Here is an 18,929-nt window from a genome sequence, read left to right as displayed (position 1 = left end):
CCAATGTAAGGGAGCACTTCTCTACTGAACACCAATGTAAAGGGGGGGGGGGGAGCCTGTGGCTGTCAGAGTCTTGCAAGGCCTTATGGGACTTGCAGTTCCTCAACACTTGGAGGGCCATAGTTTGTAGACCCCTGATGTAGCAGGTGGCCCATTCACATTGTTGAAACACAAATGTTGGCATGTTACATTGTTCATCAATGTACGCTGCATTTATTCAGTCTGTTTATTTGATTGCACTGCCCAACAAACCAGAGTGCACCCAAAATAGGTGCCTGTCCCATCCCTGGCCTTGCACTCATGAATGTGTTGCCGTGCGGTGCAATCCCATGCATTCCTGCGTTACCGCAATGCAATCGTGAATGGAGATATGAAAATTCCAGAATCCCCCTTAAGCCCGCTACTTCCATCCGAATATCATTTTGTAGCTCGATATGAAAAAAAATCCATATTGCGCCTTCACAATTGATAGGAGGCGTATGGAAGCCCCGGGGCGCTGGGACGGGATTCCGCTGGGAACTTAAGAACAATTACTGAGAGTGAAAAGCAGCGTCCAGAAATCTCATCACATCCCGTCTGACCTCTCACAGAACACAATCTGATTATCCCGCGTCTCACGTGGCCCGTCAATGTCGCCCGCCGTGAGGGACCTTCGTAGAGGTGATAATAATGCACAGATCATCGGCGCAAATCATTTCAAATTTTATAAAATTTCAGTGGGTGGAAAAGTGCAAAGTGCCCGGAGCTCCCGGCATAAACAACGGAATACAATAAAACATGAAAGACAAATAAATCCTGGAGAAGTCTTTCTCAGGCAGGTTCTGTAGGATGTTAGGGTTCCTCCAGAGGTCACTAGGGGTTCCCTGAGCAATAAGTGGTGGACTGTCTCCGTCCTACACTGAGCATTATTTATAATGGGGCAATGGTATATCCAATGTGAGGGGTCATTTCTACAATGACCTACAATGTAAGGGGCCTATTCCACTGACCACCCATGTAAGGGAGCACTTCTCTACTGAACACCAATGTAAAGGAGCCTTTCTCCCTTGACCACCAATGTAAAGGAGCTCGTCTCCCTTGGCCATCAATGTAAAGGAGTCCTCCGTTGACCATCAATGTAAAGGAGCCCGTCTCCCTTGGCCATCAATGTAAAGGAGTCCTCCCTTGACCATCAATGTAAAGGAGCCCGTCTCCCTTGGCCATCAATGTAAAGGAGCCCTTCTCCCTTGACCACCAATGTAAAGGAACCCTTCTCCCTTGACCACCATTGTAAAGGAGTCCTTCTTCCTTGACAACCAAGTTAATGGAGCCCTTCTCCCTTGACTGACAATAAAAAGGAGCCCCTTCTCCCTTGACAACCAATTTAAAGGAGCCCATCTGCCTTCACCGCCAATGTAAAGGAGCCCTTATCCCTTGACCACCAATATAAAGGAGTCCTTCTCCCTTGACCATCAATGTAAAGGAGTCCTTCTCCCTTGGCCACCAATATAAAGGAGTCCTTCTCCCTTGACCACCAATGTAAAGGAGCCCTGCTCCCTTGACCACCAATGTAAAGGAGCCCTGCTCCCTTGATCACCAATGTAAAGGAGCCCTTCTCCCTTAACCATCAATTTAAAGGAGCCCTTCTCCCTTGACCACCAATGTAAAGGAGTCCTTTCCCCTTGTCTGCCAATGTAAAAGAGCCCTTTCCCTCATCCATCAATGTAAAGGAGCCCTTCTTCCTTGACCACCAATGTAAAGGAGCCCTTCGCCCTTGACTGCCTATGTAAAGGAGCCCTTCTCCCTTGACCACCAATGTAAAGGAGTCCTTCTCCCTTGACCATCAATGTAAATTAGTCCTTCTCCCTTGACCACCAATGTAAAGGAGCTCGTCTCCCTTGACCAACAATGTAAAGGAGCCCGTCTCCCATGACCACCATTGTAAAGGAGCCCCAAGAGATCCCCGAACTTTCCACTTTTTCATAGGTGATTTATCAGTACTGATTGGCATATTCAAGGCTTTGGACATCTTTTTATGTCCTTTTCCATCTTTATAAAGTTCCATTACCTTGTTACGCAGGACTTTTGACAGTTCTTTTCTGATCCCCATGGCTCAGTATCTAGCCTAGTCAGTGCTCCCATGTAAGAGCTAACAAACTCATTGACTATTTATACACTGACACTGATTGCAATTTAAAAAGCCACAGATGTGGGACAGTAACCTCTAATTGGCATTGTAACCCGTGTGTGTCACCTTGTGTGTCTGCACCAAGGCCGAACATTCCAGGGGGCGGAGACTTCAGATCCAGGGGGCGGAGACTTAAGATCCAGGGGGCGGAGACTTCTGATCCAGGGGCGGAGACTTCTGATACAGAGGGCGGAGACTTCTGATCAAGGGGGCAGAGACTTATGATCCGGGGGCGGAGACTTCTGATCCGGGCCATTTGGGTGATTTCTGTTATTATGATTTAAAAAGGAGCCAAACAACTATTGGATAATAAATGCCTTCATATGATCCTCATCCTTCAATAAAAGAGCATTTTTTGGCAGATCAGTCATATTTTCAATATCAATACCAAAATGTCACAATTTCTGCCAGGGGAGGGAAACGTTTGAGCACAACTGTATATATATATATAAAACAATATATGGTATATTTTATACTATAATAATAATATAATAATAATGATAATAAATAAATGATATATACAGTGAAGGAAATGCGTATTTGCTCCCCGGCTGATGCTGAATGTTCGCCCCTCACACAGAAATGATCGGTCTAACAATGGAATGTTCACCCCTCACACAGAAATGATCGGTCTAACAATGGAATGTTTGGTGTAACACTGAGAGACAGAATACAACAACAAATTCAGCAGAAATGCGTCTAACAAATGATGACGGATCTGCATGTTCATGAGGGAAAGAAGGATTTGATCCCCTTCACAAAACATGACTTAGTACTTGGTGGCAAATCCCTTGCTGGCAATCACAGAGGTCATACGTTTCCTGGAGTTGGCCCCCAGGTTCGCACACATCTCAGGAGGGATTTTGGCCCACTCCTCTTGGCAGATCCTCTCCAAGTCAGTAAGGTTTGGTGGCTGACGTTTGGCAACTCGAACTTTCAGCTCCCTCCACAGATTTACAATAGGATGAAGGTCTGGAGACTGGCTAGGCCACTCCAGGACCTTAATGTGCTTCTTCTTGAGCCGCTCCTTTGTTGCCTTGGCCGTGTGTTTTGGGTCATTGTCATGCTGGAACACCCATCCACCACCCATTTTCAATGCCCTGGCTGAGGGAAGAAGGTTCTCACCCAAGATTTGAGGGTACATTGCCCCACCCATCGTCCCTTTGATGCGGTGCAGTTGTCCTCTCCCCTTAGCAGAAAAACACCCCCAAAGCAGAATGTTTCCACCACCATGTTTCACAGTTGGGATGGTGTTCTTGGGGACATAGACAGCATTCCTCCTCCTCCAAACACGGCGAGTTGAGTTGATGCCAAAGAGCTGGATTTTGGTCTCCTCTGACCACAACACTTTCCACCAGTCCTCCTCTGCATCATTCAGATGTTCAGTGGCAGACTTCAGACGGGCCTGGACATGTGCTTTCTTGAGCAGAGGGACCTTGCGGGCACTGCAGGATTTCAGTCCTTGTCGGCGTAGTGTGTTACCAATTGTTCTCTTGGTGACTGTGGTCCCAGCTGCCTGGAGATCATTGACAAGATCCTCACGTGTAGTTCTGGGATGATTCCTCACTGTTCTCATGATCATTGACACTCCACGAGGTGAGATCTTGCATGGTGCAGCAGACCTAGGGAGACTGACACTTGTTTTGTGTTTCTTCCATTTGTGAATGATTGCACCAACTGTTGTCACCTTCTCACCAAGCTGCTTGGCCATAGTTTGGTAGCCCAGTCCAGCCTTGTGTAGGTCTACCATCTTGTCCCTGACATCCTTGGACAGCTCTTTGGTCTTTGCCATGGTGGAGAGTTTGGAATCTGATGGTTTGATTGCTCCTGTGGACAGGTGTCTTTTATACAGGTAACACAATGAGATTAGCAGCACTCCCTTTAAGAGACTGCTTCTAATCTCAGCTTGTTACCTGTATGAAAGACACCTGGGAGCCAGAAATCCTGCTGAATGATAGGGGATCAAATCCTTCTTTCCCTCATGAACATGCAGATCCGTCATCATTTGTTAGACGCATTTCTGCTGAATTTGTTGTTGTATTCTGTCTCTCAGTGTTACACCGAACATTCCATTGTTAGACCGATCGTTTTTGTGTGAGGGGCGAACATTCCATTGTTAGACCGATCGTTTCTGTGTGAGGGGCGAACATTCCATTGTTAGACCGATCGTTTCTGTGTGAGGGGCGAACATTCACCATCAGCAGGGGAGCAAATACGCATTTCCTTCACTGTATATTATAGACTGTATATAATGTATTTGATATAATAGCAGTTTTTGTATTTATTATTACTAACAATAATCCTCATCATCATAGACTGTATATAATACATTTTATGTGATACAATTCTTTTCGGATTTGAATAGACTTTTCTTTGATTGGAATCTCTCCTCTTTCCAGATGCTTCACAACAAACACGTGATGGTCCGCGTGGGAGGCGGCTGGGAAACGTTCGCCGGCTATTTGCTGAAACACGACCCGTGCCGGATGCTGCAGATATCCCGCGTAGACGGCAAGACCTCCCCCGTCCAGAACAAATCACCGACCATCAAAGACATGAGTCCCGACACCTACCTGGTGGTCTCGGCGCACTACAAGTCCAAGAGGGAGGTGAAGTGAGACGCCGACGCCGGGAATCACCGATAACAACGCCAAACGCTGCCGATCTCGGCCAGCGACAGTTAGAAGTGTCATTTGTGTGTTGAGTATGTTTAGCGTGTGAAGAAAACATGTGAAGCCTTCACATGTTATAATGAACATGGCGCTCTGATCCTCCAATCACGGGAAGGGATCCCACCTCATACATTCCTCTCATTGGTCGGAGCGACTCTAATCTTTTTCCGGATATAAAAGCTCCAATCGTCTTTTTTATGTAATTTTATGTTTATTGCTGGAAAAAAATGTTTCCGCGGTGTGACGGCCATATAGGTTTTGGTTGGGACTCGGGGAGGATTCGGGTTCAACAGAAACGAGGCCGACCTTCTATCCCCAGATCTCTGTATGGGCACAAAGGGTTCCTTAGCTGCAGTATTCACTCCCAAAACACATCGAATTCTTCACCTTCTGTATATCTACAGGCAATGGTGACAAAGACAGGGCCTCCTAGCAGCATCCAGACAAGGCTACATCACCAGGGGCCCCTGCTCCCTCCTAGGAGGCTACATCACCGGGGCCCCCCTGCTCCCTCTTAGGAGGCTACATCACCGGGGCCCCTCTGCTCCCTCCAAGGAAGGCTGCATCACCGGGGCCCCCCTGCTGCCTCCTAGGAGGCTACATCACCGGGGCCCCCCTGCTTCCTCATAGGAGGCTACATCACCGGGACCCCCCTGCTCCCTCCTAGGAGGCTACATCACCGGGACCCCCTGCTCCCTCCTAGGAGGCTACATCACCGGGCCCCCCTGCTCTCTCCTAGGAGGCTACATCACCGGGGCCCCCCTGCTCCCTCATAGGAGGCTACATCACCAGAGCCCCCCTGCTCCCTCCTAGGAGGCTACATCACCAGAGCCCCCCTGCTGCCTCCTAGGAGGCTACATCACCGGGGCCCCCCTGCTTCCTCATAGGAGGCTACATCACCGGGACCCCCCTGCTCCCTCCTAGGAGGCTACATCACCGGGACCCCCTGCTCCCTCCTAGGAGGCTACATCACCGGGCCCCCCTGCTCTCTCCTAGGAGGCTACATCACCGGGGCCCCCCTGCTCCCTCATAGGAGGCTACATCACCAGAGCCCCCCTGCTCCCTCCTAGGAGGCTACATCACCAGGGCCCCCCTGCTCCCTCCTAGGAGGCTACATCACCAGAGCCCCCCTGCTCCCTCCTAGGAGGCTACATCACCAGAGCCCCCCTGCTCCCTCCTTGGAGGCTACATCACCAGGGCCCCTCTGCTCCCTCCTAGGAGGCTACATCACCAGAGCCCCCCTGCTCCCTCCTTGGAGGCTACATCACCAGGGCCCCTCTGCTCCCTCCTAGGAAGGCTACATCACCAGGGCCCCCCTGCTCCCTCCTAGGAGGCTACATCACCAGGGCCCCCCTGCTCCCTCCTAGGAGGCTACATCACCAGGGTCCCCCCTGCTCCCTCCTAGGAGGCTACATCACCAGGGTCCCCCCTGCTCCCTCCTAGGAAGGCTACATCACCAGGGCCCCCCTGCTCCCTCCTTGGAGGCTACATCACCAGGGCCCCCCTGCTCCCTCCTTGGAGGCTACATCACCAGGGCCCCTCTGCTCTCTCATAGGAGGCTACATCACCAGGGCCCCCCTGCTCCCTCATAGGAGGCTACATCACCAGGGCCCCCCTGCTCCCTCCTTGGAGGCTACATCACCAGGGCCCCTCTGCTCCCTCCTAGGAAGGCTACATCACCAGGGCCCCCCTGCTCCCTCCTAGGAGGCTACATCACCAGGGCCCCCCTGCTCCCTCCTTGGAGGCTACATCACCAGGGCCCCCCTGCTCCCTCCTTGGAGGCTACATCACCAGGGCCCCCCTGCTCTCTCATAGGAGGCTACATCACCAGGGCCCCCCTGCTCCCTCATAGGAGGCTACATCACCAGGGCCCCCCTGCTCCCTCCTTGGAGGCTACATCACCAGGGCCCCTCTGCTCCCTCCTAGGAAGGCTACATCACCAGGGCCCCTCTGCTCCCTCATAGGAGGCTACATCATCAGGGCCCCTCTGCTCCCTCCTAGGAAGGCTACATCACCAGGGCCCCCCTGCTCCCTCCTTGGAGGCTACATCACCAGGGCCCCTCTGCTCCCTCCTAGGAAGGCTACATCACCAGGGCCCCTCTGCTCCCTCCTGGGAAAGACTTTGGAACTAGTGACTCCCAGCTGCCACCTAGAAAGGGAGAAGTTTCACTTTCACTTACAGGCCTTTTCCCTACCACCAGCCTATGATAGGCAGCGAAAGGAGAAGCAGCGGACCGATGAGCTCATCATTCCGTCACTCTACTCTCTCCTCCTCTCAATATGTTCATTGCACAGCAGAACATCTGCCTGGCTACTTGTGCTGCTTCTCCCTCTCCCAGTGTGAGCTCTGCTGTACAGGGACTGCATAAGGGAATTACCAGGCCACATTCCGGTACTCACACCTCTTGTATTAATAATAATGTTGCTGCACGAATCTGTCACTTCTGTCTGCCGGAGCTCAGATTTATTATTATTAGATGCAGAAGGTGGACTGACAATATTCTGGCTGAGGTCGGATCTGTTAGATACATTTCTGTCATTGTAAAATGATTGTAAATTGCATCCCAAGTATTTAAAGGGTATGTACACCCCAACATTGACCTTCTCCTATTGGCTCCCCTTAGGTGTGTTAAATATTCCATTAACAGCATTTTGTTGTATCTGTTCAATAAATCCCATATTAGTTCAATAAAATAAATTCAATAACTAAAATCAATTCAATAAATACATTCAATTAAAACATTCAATAAATAAAATAATAAAAATAACATGAAATAAACATAAGTAAAATAAAATAATAAAAAAAACTAAATTAATTCAATTACATGAATTGAATTAGTAAATTAATTTCTGTATAATGATTGTAAATTGCACCCCACGTATTTAAAGGGTATGTACACCCCAACACTGACCTTCTCCTATTGGCTCCACTTAGGTCTGTTAAATATCCCATTAAAAGCGTTTTGTCGTATCTGTTCAATAAATCCCATATCAGTTCAATAAATTCAATAAATAAAATCAATTCAATAGAATCAATAAATACATTCAATTAAAACATTCAATAAATAAAATAATAAACATAAAATGAAATAATAAAAAAATAAAATAAAAAATAAATTCCATTACATAATTGTAAAAAATACATTAATTTCTGTCATTGTATAATGATTGTAAATTGCACCCCAAGTACTTAAAGGGTTCAAATTCAATAAATAAAATCAATTAAATAATATCAATAAACAAATAAATACAATTTAAACATTCAATAAACAAAACATTAAAAATAAAATAAAACATTTAAATGAAAAAAAACAAAATAAATTCAATAAAATTAATGTAATAAAATAACTTAAATTAATAAATTTCAATTAAAAAAATTTTAAAAATAAAATGAAATAGTAAACATTTTAAAATAAAAACAAAATAAATTCCATTACATAATTGTAAAAAATAAATTCATTTCTGTCATTGTATAATGATTGTAAATTGCACCCCAAGTACTTAAAGGGTTATGTACACCCCAACAATGATTTTTTTCTTATTGGCTCCCCTTTGATTAGAATTATTATTATTTATATGGCGCCGAAAGTTTGCGCTGCGCTTTACAAAATGAAGGTAGACAGTATTACAGTTAGAATACAATTTGGTACAAGTGGAAACAGAGGGCCCGGCTCGTTAGAGCTTACAATCTAAGAAATCTGTTAAATATCTGATTAAAAGCATTTTGTTCAATAAAATATATGCAATAAATAAATTAAATTTTTAAAAAAAAATCAATAAATAAATGCAATAAAACAAATTCAATAAATAAAATCAATTAAATAAAATCAATAAACAAATTCAATAAATAAAATCAATTAAATAAAATCAATAAACAAATAAATACAATTTAAACATTCAATAAACAAAACATTAAAAATAAAACATTTAAATGAAAAAAAAACAAAATAAATTCAATAAAATGAATGTAATAAAATAACTTAAATTAATAAATTTCAATAAATAAAATGTTAAAAATAAAATGAAATAGTAAACATTTTAAAATAAAAACAAAATAAATTCAATTACATAAATTTAAAAAATAAATTCATTTCTGTCATTGTATAATGATTGTAAATTGCACTCCAAGTATTTAAAAAGGGTTATGTACACCCCAACAATGATTTTTTTCTTATTGGCTCCCCTTTGATTAGAATTATTATTATTTATATGGCGCCAACAGTTTGCGCAGCGCTTTACAAAATGAAGGTAGACAGTATTGCAGTTAGAATACAATTTGGTACAAGTGGAAACAGAGGGCCCGGCTCGTTAGAGCTTACAATCTAAGAAATCTGTTAAATATCTGATTAAAAGCATTTTGTTCAATAAAATATATGCAATAAATACATTAAATTTAAAAAATAAATAAATAAACGCAATAAAACAAATTCAATAAATAAAATCAATTAAATAAAATCAATAAACAAATTCAATAAATAAAATCAATTAAATAAAATCAATAAACAAATAAATACAATTTAAACATTCAATAAACAAAACATTAAAAATAAAATAATAAAACATTTAAATGAAAAAAAAACAAAATAAATTCAATAAAATGAATGTAATAAAATAACTTAAATTAATAAATTTCAATAAATAAAATGTTAAAAATAAAATGAAATAGTAAACATTTTAAAATAAAAACAAAATAAATTGCACTCCAATATTTAAAAAGGGTTATGTACACCCCAACAATGATTTTTTTCTTATTGGCTCCCCTTTGATTAGAATTATTATTATTTATATGGCGCCAACAGTTTGCGTAGCGCTTTACAAAATGAAGGTAGACATAACAGAATACAATTTGGTACAAGAGGAAACAGAGGGCCCTGATCCTTAGAGCTTACAATCTAAGTATAGAATTGGAGGGGGGCGGGGACTCCTGGCAGGGTCAACAGATACAACTGGATGCTCTCAGTGATATATTTCACAGATCAGAAGCGAACAAATATTCCGTTCCTGTTGTTGCATTCAGATACACTCTGATGATTGCTCTTCAGGATATCCATTCTTTATTAGAAGCCTCCAGGGGCGGACTGACAACTCATGGGGCCCCCGGGCAATAGGGGATCATGGGGCCCCTGTGTCCTTGCCCACACTCAAAGCACACCCAAAAAAGTCTATGAAAGGTACCAGGGACATCTCATGGGGCCCCCTACTGACCCCGGGCCCTCGGACAGTGCCCGAGTTCCCCAATGGTCAGTCCGCCCCTGGAAGCCTCTGATGGAAGCTGACACTCTCTGACCTGTGGACAACACACTGGATCTCAGCGGGTCATGGGTCTGGAAATGACAGCTTCCATCGGAAGCTTCTCACACAGGTGTTGCGCTTCGTTCCCTTTTCTCTCGAGTCGCTTCCGATCACATTTTGTATTTTTTATGTTTCAGTAACTGGAATGAAGATGAAGATGGATTTGTGTTTTCTGTAATTCGTAGATTGTAGATGTCGGCTCCGTACGGCCGGATTTCTGTAGGTAGAGAACTGTCTAAAGATTCATTTTGATAAAGTTTTTTTTTTTAAACATATTTGTTTGTGCGGAGTGTTTATTGTTACTTCTCATGTCCCGGGGGGGGGGCCTTCATTCTTGCACAGGTGTACCAGCTCCTCCCCTTTAGTCTTGCACAGGTGTACCAGCTCCTCCCCTTTAGTCTTGCACAGGTGTATGGCTCCTCCCCTTCAGTCTTGCACAGGTGTACCAGCTCCTCCCCTTTAGTCTTGCACAGGTGTATGGCTCCTCCCCTTCAGTCTTGCACAAGTATACCGGCTCCTCCCCTTCAGTCTTGCACAGGTGTACCAGCTCCTCCCCTTCAGTCTTGCACAGGTGTACTGGCTCCTCCCCTTCAGTCTTGCACAGGTGTACCGGCTCCTCCCCTTCAGTCTTGTACAGGTGTACCGGCTCCTCCCCTTCAGTCTTGCACAGGTGTACCGGCTCCTCCCCTTAAGTCTTGCACAGGTGTACCGGCTCCTCCCCTTCAGTCTTGCACAGGTGTACCAGCTCCTCCCCTTCAGTCTTGCAGTTGTACCAGCTCCTCCCCTTCAGTCTTGCACAGGTGTACCGGCTCCTCCCCTTCAGTCTTGCACAGGTGTACCGGCTCCTCCCCTTCAGTCTTGCACAGGTGTACCGGCTCCTCCCCTTCAGTCTTGCACAGGTGCACAGGTGTACCAGCTCCTCCCCTTCAGTCTTGCACAGTTGTACCGGCTCCTCCCCTTCAGTCTTGCACAGTTGTACCGGCTCCTCCCCTTCAGTCTTGCACAGTTGTACCGGCTCCTCCCCTTCAGTCTTGCACAGGTGTGTCGGCTCCTCCCCTTCAGTCTTGCACAGGTGTACCGGCTCCTCCCCTTCAGTCTTGCACAGTTGTACCGGCTCCTCCCCTTCAGTCTTGCACAGGTGTGTCGGCTCCTTCCCTGGCCTGACATGTCTTCCTCTGATGTTACTGCACACTGGGAGATTTTCACAATGTTCTTTAGAAGCTGCAGCCAATCAGAGAGAGCTCCGCCTCATTTCCTGGCTGGAGAACATCCAGTATCATCTTGCACTTTCCTCCCCGGACTGACTGTCCCTGACCCCGCCCCTTTCATTCATTGCATTTCAGTTCTTTTAACCATTGAGGCTCAGTATCACATGTGGGCGGTCTGCATGCAAATTAAGCCTGCCTAGGAACGCCCACTCCTCCAGACTGACACCCGCCCATCAAGACATTTTCATACATATGCATGACTCCTCCCAAGAGCCCACCCACTGCCTGCATCATCGGAGTGACAACTCCTACCAATCCTTGTACTGGTATCAGAGGGACAGGAAGTGAGGCAAAATCTCCCCAATGGGGTCAGAGTCCGAAATAAAATCCTCACCAGGCTAGTTTTAATGTCCTCATATTATCCCGACGCATTTCAGGGGCCCCCAAGAGACCCTTCATCAGGGCCGGGAGATGGAGCAAGAGCACCCCTAGTGGTAGGAAATAAATTTTGTGCACCAAACTGCCTGTTCTTTGACGAGGATCTCCCGCCCATGATTCCTCGCTCTGCTCCTGCCTGCCTGGAAGTCTTCGATGTTCCCATGTATGGTGGGAACCCCTCATAATGGGCACAGCAGGCGTACAGACCCGAGACCTCGGCACAGGGATGGTGGGAACCCCTCATAATGGGCACAGCAGGTGTACAGACCCGAGACCTCAGCACAGGGATGGTGGGAACCCCTCATAATGGTCACAGCGGGCATACAGACCCGGGAACTCGGCACAGGGATGGTGGGAACCCCTCATAATGGGCACAGCGGGCGTACAGACCCGAGACCTCAGCACAGGGATGGTGGGAACCCCTCATAATGGGCACAGCGGGCGTACAGACCCGAGATCTCAGCACAGGGATGGTGGGAACTCCTCATAATGGGCACAGCGGGCGTACAGACCCGGGAACTCAGCACAGGGATGGTGGGAACCCCTCATAATGGGCACAGCGGGCGTACAGACCCGGAAACTCGGCCCAGGGACGGTGGGAACCCCTCATAATGGGCACAGACCCGGGATCTCAGCACAGGGATAGTGGGAACCCCTCATAATGGGCACAGCAGGTGTACAGACCCGAGATCTCAGCACAGGGATGGTGGGAACCCCGATATTTGCAGCACAGCCATACACGGGAAGTTGTGACGTTCAGAAGAAGACGATGACACCGATGTCAGTGAAACGACCATTTTATAGACTTAAATAAACAGGTGAATATAATAATTATAACATTTTATATAAATATCACATCTGACCAATCAGTGAACAGGATCCCTCCGCAGGTGACCAGCGAGCATCGCTTCAAGGAATGCAATTAAAGTGTACCTGTCACCCGCCAGCCAGGACGCCCCTCCCCCAGCGACATCACGAGGCACGAAGCACGTTGGCAGTGTGGACATTGGCGGGTTCCACACGATGGCCGCACCCGGCGGGTCGCTGGTCGCCAGTGAGCGGCTTGGCTGAAGATAACATGGGCCGGTATTGGCGGATCGATGGCTACAAGCAAGATGATTGGCTGACAGCGTCTTCAGGAGACCAGAAAGGATTGGGGCCCCACAGTCATTAAACCAACCGCAGCCTTCACTGTGAGCTTGCTAGCGGTACACTAAAGAGGACCTGTGCACTTCGGAAATAGCTTATTCAACAGACAAGTACAACTTGCCGACGTTTCTATTTACTGTTAATAAAGTTCAGTCTAAGAGGGGCAATGACAGGTACTCTTGGCGGGGATCCCCCACCCCAGCACTCTGTCCATCCCCGCCATGGATCTACACCATACAGGATCAGCATTGGTCTAGGCCAGGGGTAGGCAACCTGCGGCTCTCTGGCTGTTGTGGAACTACATTTCCCATGAGGCATTGCAAAGATGACAAAACTGAGTTACAGCTATGACTTGCAGAGGAATGATGGAACTTGTAGTCCTGCGGCTTTCAGGTTGCCTACCCCTGCCCTAGTTCTTGGCTGACAAAGGGCTCATGACCGTCTCCCCTCCCTCAGGTGACAGCGATCAGACCTGGCCTGACAACTGCATTCTGGGAGGATGAGGAGAGGGCCACACACCCAGCACTTCCAGGTATGAAGGAGTACTTCTGAGGGCCCAGAGGAATCAGTCATGGGGTGTTTGCTGGCAAGAGAACCCATCACTTTGCCTTGAATCTGCCTTATCTAAGTTCATTTAAAGACACAGCTTCAGTCATTGGCCATGTGGGTATGGGAAATCATTACAGGGATGGTGGGAACCTCTCATAATGGGAACAGCAGGTGTATAGACCCGGGAACTCAGCACAGGGATGGTGGGAACCTCTCATAATGGGCACAACGGGTGTATAGACCCAGGAACTCAGCACAGGGATGGTGGGAACCCCTCATAATGGGCACAGCGGGTGTACAGACACGGGAACTCAGCACAGGGATGGTGGGAACCCCTCATAATGGGCACAGCGAGTGTATAGACCTGGGAACTCAGCACAGAGATGGTGGGAACCCCTCATAGTGGGAACCGCGGGCGTACAGACCCGGGAACTCTGCACAGGGACGGCGGGAACCCCTCATAATGGGCACAGCGGGTGTACAGACACGGGAACTCAGCACAGGGATGGTGGGAACCCCTCATAATGGGCACAGCGAGCGTATAGACCTGGGAACTCAGCACAGAGATGGTGGGAACCCCTCATAGTGGGAACCGCAGGCGTACAGACCCGGGAACTCTGCACAGGGACGGCGGGAACCCCTCATAATGGGCACAGCGGGTGTACAGACCTGGGAACTCAGCACGGGGATGGTGGGAACCCCTCAATGGGCATAGCAGGTGTACAAACCCAGGAACCTGGGATGCTAGCTCTCTTACATGTTTCAAGGGCTGTACCCTCTTCATCAGAGCCAACACATTGGGATTGGGTTTTGAGGGCTCTACCCTCTTCTTCAGAGTCAAACCATCCAGCGGGATGCTTGGTCTCTTACGTGTTTCAGGAGCTGCACCCAGTCTACAAGAAGGTATAGCCCTTGAAACTAGCCCTAGAGCTACACCTCCATAGCACGGTTGCTCATCGGACTTGACATAATCAAGAGCTCAGAACTCCACCAAGATCCTAGATGGCTTACGTGTTTCAAGGACTATACCCTCTTCATCAGAGCCAACCCATTGGGATTGGGTTTCGAGTGCTATACTCTCTTCTTCAGAGTCAAACCATCCATCGGGATGTTAGCTCTCTTACATGTTTCAGGGCTGTACCCTTATCAGAGCCAACCCATTGGGATTGGGTTTTGAGGACTATACCCTCTTCATCAGTCAAACCATCCACCGGGATGTTAGCTCTCTTACGTGTTTCAAGAGCTGCACCCTCTTCAAGAAGGTATAGCCCTTGGAACTAGCCCTAGAGCTACACCTCCATAGCACGGTTGCTCATCGGACTTGGCATAATCCAGAGCTCAGGAGAACTCCACCACGATCCTAGATGGCTTACACATTTCCGTGACCATCTCTTAGGGACTTCAGCTCATTTGGTATTTTCTGCCTAAACCTCATGGAAAGTATGTGCTAGAACTTCCGGACAAAGCCTACCTCAGTCACCTTCTTCCAATGGAAGATTTTGTTTTTGCCCCAAAAGTTGAAGGTGGGATAACATCAGTAGATGCGCCCATTGAAAACAGAACTTTCTTCAAAAAGGTTGATGGTCATTGGTCATAAATTTTCATGGTGGTATAGGGGACAACTCACCAGGCGGGGTGTGTAGGACATTTTGAGACAACAAGCCCCATGGAGATAGTTTCCTCCACTGCTGTCTAAACACCCTTCCTGAAGAAAAGGATCTTGAAGGCTTCGAGGACCTTGAAGATCCACAAAATGCATTGATGGAGTTTAATGTCAACTCTACAACCAATTAGCATCAACCGTTTTGAAGAAATAGTTCTCGGATTATGTCCCATCTACAGGGACAACTCTACTGATCTTATCTCACCTCCACCTGTCAGGTCAAAAACCTTCCATTGCACCTTGGTTTCGGCAACAAGAGTGTAGGATTGTTCGGAACACCCCAACGATGACACCAAAAACAACCCCGTTCTGTGCAGAGAACCTCCTTTTGCCCCCCCCCTTCCCAGGTAGGTCACCACTGTACCAACTGTAGGCACTAAGGATTGATGGGGGAAGGCCAAAGTACTGCTCACCCTTCCAGAGAACCAGATACAGAATAGCTCCCAGGACCCGAATCATGGAGTCCTTCCTCCTAGGACAAAATAGACAATCTCCAGCAGAAGATGGGTTCAGCTTCTAGAAGGTGCTGTCCCCTTAGGAGGCTTTTTTGTTACACCTACCATTCCCCTCCTGAAGGTGGCGATATAAACCCACACATCTAATGACTGAAGTGGTGTCTCCATGAACAAAAAAGTACAATCTTGCTGTTTCTAGTTTTAGTGGGAACTGTCAGTGAAGGATTCTGGGCTCTCATCCTGCACTGGAACAACAGGCGGAAACGGCACTTTCACTGGCTGCATGCTTGTTCCTAGTCAGCAATTACAGCCAGGGACAACATAATCAGCTAGCACTAGCAGCTCCCATGTTCCTGTCCTCACAGGTTCTCTTTAAGAACTGTGGGGAGAAGGTGGCTGCAGGAGGAGGGATTAGAGACCCCCGCAGGCCCGACTCTCACCTGGAAGTCAGACCAAGCATGAAATAATACTACTTTTGGCAAATAAAGTGCGTAAGAAAATGTTAGAACTACCATGTAAGCCGGGAGTCTCCAAACCACAGTCCTCCAGGTGTTAAGGAACTACAAGTCCCATGAGGCCTTGCAAGACTGACAACCACGGGCAAGACTCCCAGAGGCATGATGGGACTTGTAGTCAACAGCTGGAGGGCCATAGTCTGGAGACCCCCGATTCTAAGCAACTGGTTTTTCCAAAGTGACGGGTCCTCTTTAAAATAAAATGAGCCACTCTTATCGCACAGCTTGACATAGGAACTGTCTGTGTTGCCTCAGAACAACCAATCAGATCGTTACTAAAAAAAAAAAAAACAACTGACAAAGAGAGAGTTGTTCGTATTGCCAGGTCGACCAATGAGATTACAGCTACCGGTGTCCCAAGGCAGAATCTGATTGGTTGCCATTCCTCTGGAATACCATTCGCACACAGAGCCAATAGCCCTTCATTTGGGGGCCATGTGTATAAAGCGCGGGTGCCACGAGAAGTAGGCGGGTTCCTGTCAATATTGTGCGGAATGAATATAAATGGTACCACTCTAGGCAACCTCTTGGCAGGGATCTGCTGCAGGCGCCGGGCTTTCCTGGCTCCTCCTCCAAGAAGGATATAGAACAATAAAGCTGCACTCTACATTACCTTTTTAGCTGAAACACAAGGTCAATCAGATATCTTCTCCCCCTCCAGACATGACCCCACCACCGACGCGTTTCGTCCACAACAAAGACTTCGTCATAGGGGTTCTTAGTCTATAACTAGGCTCGTACTATGGGCGAAATGCGTCATTTATGGTGAGCAGATGCCTGACTGCCCTTGCCTGGTGTCCATAAAGCTTGTTGAAGTTCAGCAATATAGTAAAGCGGAATGCAGCTTGGTCACGTAACTTGTACGGAATGGACAATGGTGATTGGTTGCGATGAGCAGCACAGACAAGTTCTCCCTCAGACACATCGGTTTATAATCTATATGAGTTGTATGTATATATCTATCAAATCTTCTCAATAACAATAAATAATCTCGTAGTGTATGTCGCCAACTTAAAGCCCAAATTTAAATTTTTCCTCTTTAAAGTAGAACTCCAATTTCAACCCTTTTTTTAAAAAAAAATCCGGCTATATAAAAGGTTGCTGATGTCACAGGTCAGTTCTCTCTTTTCCTCTGGCAGGGAGCGGTCCTTACTCCTGAACTGGTGTGATGGCCTGTGACACCATTCAGTGCAGCCAACCCTGGTGTTATGACGTCGCCCTTGGGGGCGGGTCCATGACAGCCTAGGCTTAGAGGAAGCAGGATGTTGGCTGTCATTCAACCCAGGAGACCGGGGACATCTAGTGGCGGAAAGGAATTACTGCATGGGACAGCTCTGAAAGTGAGAACAAAAGCTGCTTTTATACCATTGGAGTGGAGTTCTGCTTTAAATGTTGGACAGCGCAGGAAAGGGATAGAAATGAGATTACTCTTCTTGCTTCGACAGCCATTACACCTGGACAGGAAGTGAGGGGAAGTCTCCCTCATGGGGACACAGCAATAAGATTCTAACAGAGGTTCCAAATCTTATTGGAAAATAAGTTCTCGCTGCTGTCTGTAGTCCTGTTAGGGGGGGGGGGGGGGGAGGGTGCTCCCCTCATTTCCTGTTCTATGCCCCTATTGGGGGGATCCCCTCCTTTAGTGTTCTATGCGCCTATTGGGGGGGTTCTGCTCACTTCCTGTTCTATGCCCCTATTGGGGGGGGGGGGTGTTCCCCTCATTTAATGCTCTATGCGCCTATTGGACGGTTCCCCTCACTTCCTGTTCTATGCACCTATTGGGGGGTTCCTCTCAATTCCTGTTCTATGCCCCTATCTGGGGGGTTCCCCTCACTTCCTGTTCTATGCCCCTATTGGGGGATTCCCCTCACTTCCTGTTCTATGCCCCTACTGGGAGGGTTCCCCTCTTGTGCTATAGCCCCTATTAGGGGGTTCCCCTTGCTTCTTGTGCTATGCCTCTATTGGGGGGTTCCCCTCACTTCCTGCTCTATGCCCCTACTGGGGGGTTGCGCTCCCTGTTCTATGCCTCTATTGGGGGGTTTCCCTCACTTCTTGTTCTATGCCCCTATTTGGGGGTTCCCCTCATTTCCTGTTATATGTCCCTACTGGGGGGTTCCCCTCATTTCCTGTTATATGTCCCTATTGGGGGTTCCCCTCACTTTCTGTTCTATGTCCCTATTGGGGAGTCTCCCTCACTTCCTGTTCTATGCCCCTACTGGGGGGGTTCCCCTCATTTCCTGTTCTATGCCCCTATTGGGTGTTCCCCTCACTTTCTGTTCTAAGCCCCTGTTGGGGGATCCCCCTCACTTCCTGTTCTGATACCTGTCAAAAAAGAAAAGGGAGATTTTCTCACTTCCTGTTGTCACTGCAACAGGAAGTAAGGAGAAATCTCCCAAGTGGGGACACAAACAAGAAGAACATTGCCTCTAAAACTTCCCTGCTCTACCAAATTAAAAAAAATAAGTGTTGTCCATAGTTGGGCTTTAAATTGGTGACAGTTGGCAGTCACAGATCCCTCGGGCCGGTCGGCTTATATAAAGATTTGCACGGCGGGTCACTAACAGACGAGGTCTCTGGGGGGATGGTGGGCAGTGGAGATCTGTGTTAGCAGCTTGGATTTGGGAACTGCGAAGCGATAGTCTGCAGAGGTCAGGCCGCCACCCGCAGCGTCACCGACTGTCTTCAGGAACCACAATATGCAAACAGCAAAAGCCAGACAATTGTTCCAAGAATGGAATTCTGCAACCGAAACATCGTCTCCCAGATCCGCCAATCGCTAGCCAACCTGCCACTGGAAGACAAAGAGACCAAAACGTGTTATTAA

The 18,929-nt window shown here is 47.4% G+C and overlaps 1 protein-coding gene across 1 annotated transcript in view; it reads left to right on the top strand.

The window, feature by feature from the left end:
• GAS2 (growth arrest specific 2) overlaps positions 1-10,406 on the top strand; it is an 89,212-nt gene extending 78,806 nt beyond the window's left edge. Inside the window, exon 8 of the mRNA XM_089666260.1 lies at positions 4,567-10,406. Within this exon, the coding sequence (XP_089522386.1) occupies positions 4,567-4,785 (219 nt within the window). The 3' untranslated portion in view covers positions 4,786-10,406. The remainder of the gene's footprint in view (positions 1-4,566) is intronic.
• The last annotated feature ends 8,523 nt before the right edge of the window (positions 10,407-18,929 follow it).

Source organism: Staurois parvus, unplaced genomic scaffold, assembly GCF_062004578.1.
Source record: "Staurois parvus isolate SC_StPar_1 unplaced genomic scaffold, SC_StPar_1.0 ptg002629l, whole genome shotgun sequence".
Lineage (NCBI taxonomy): Eukaryota > Metazoa > Chordata > Amphibia > Anura > Ranidae > Staurois > Staurois parvus.
Note: the sequence above shows the minus strand (reverse complement) of the source record. Positions and strands in the feature narration are given on the sequence as shown.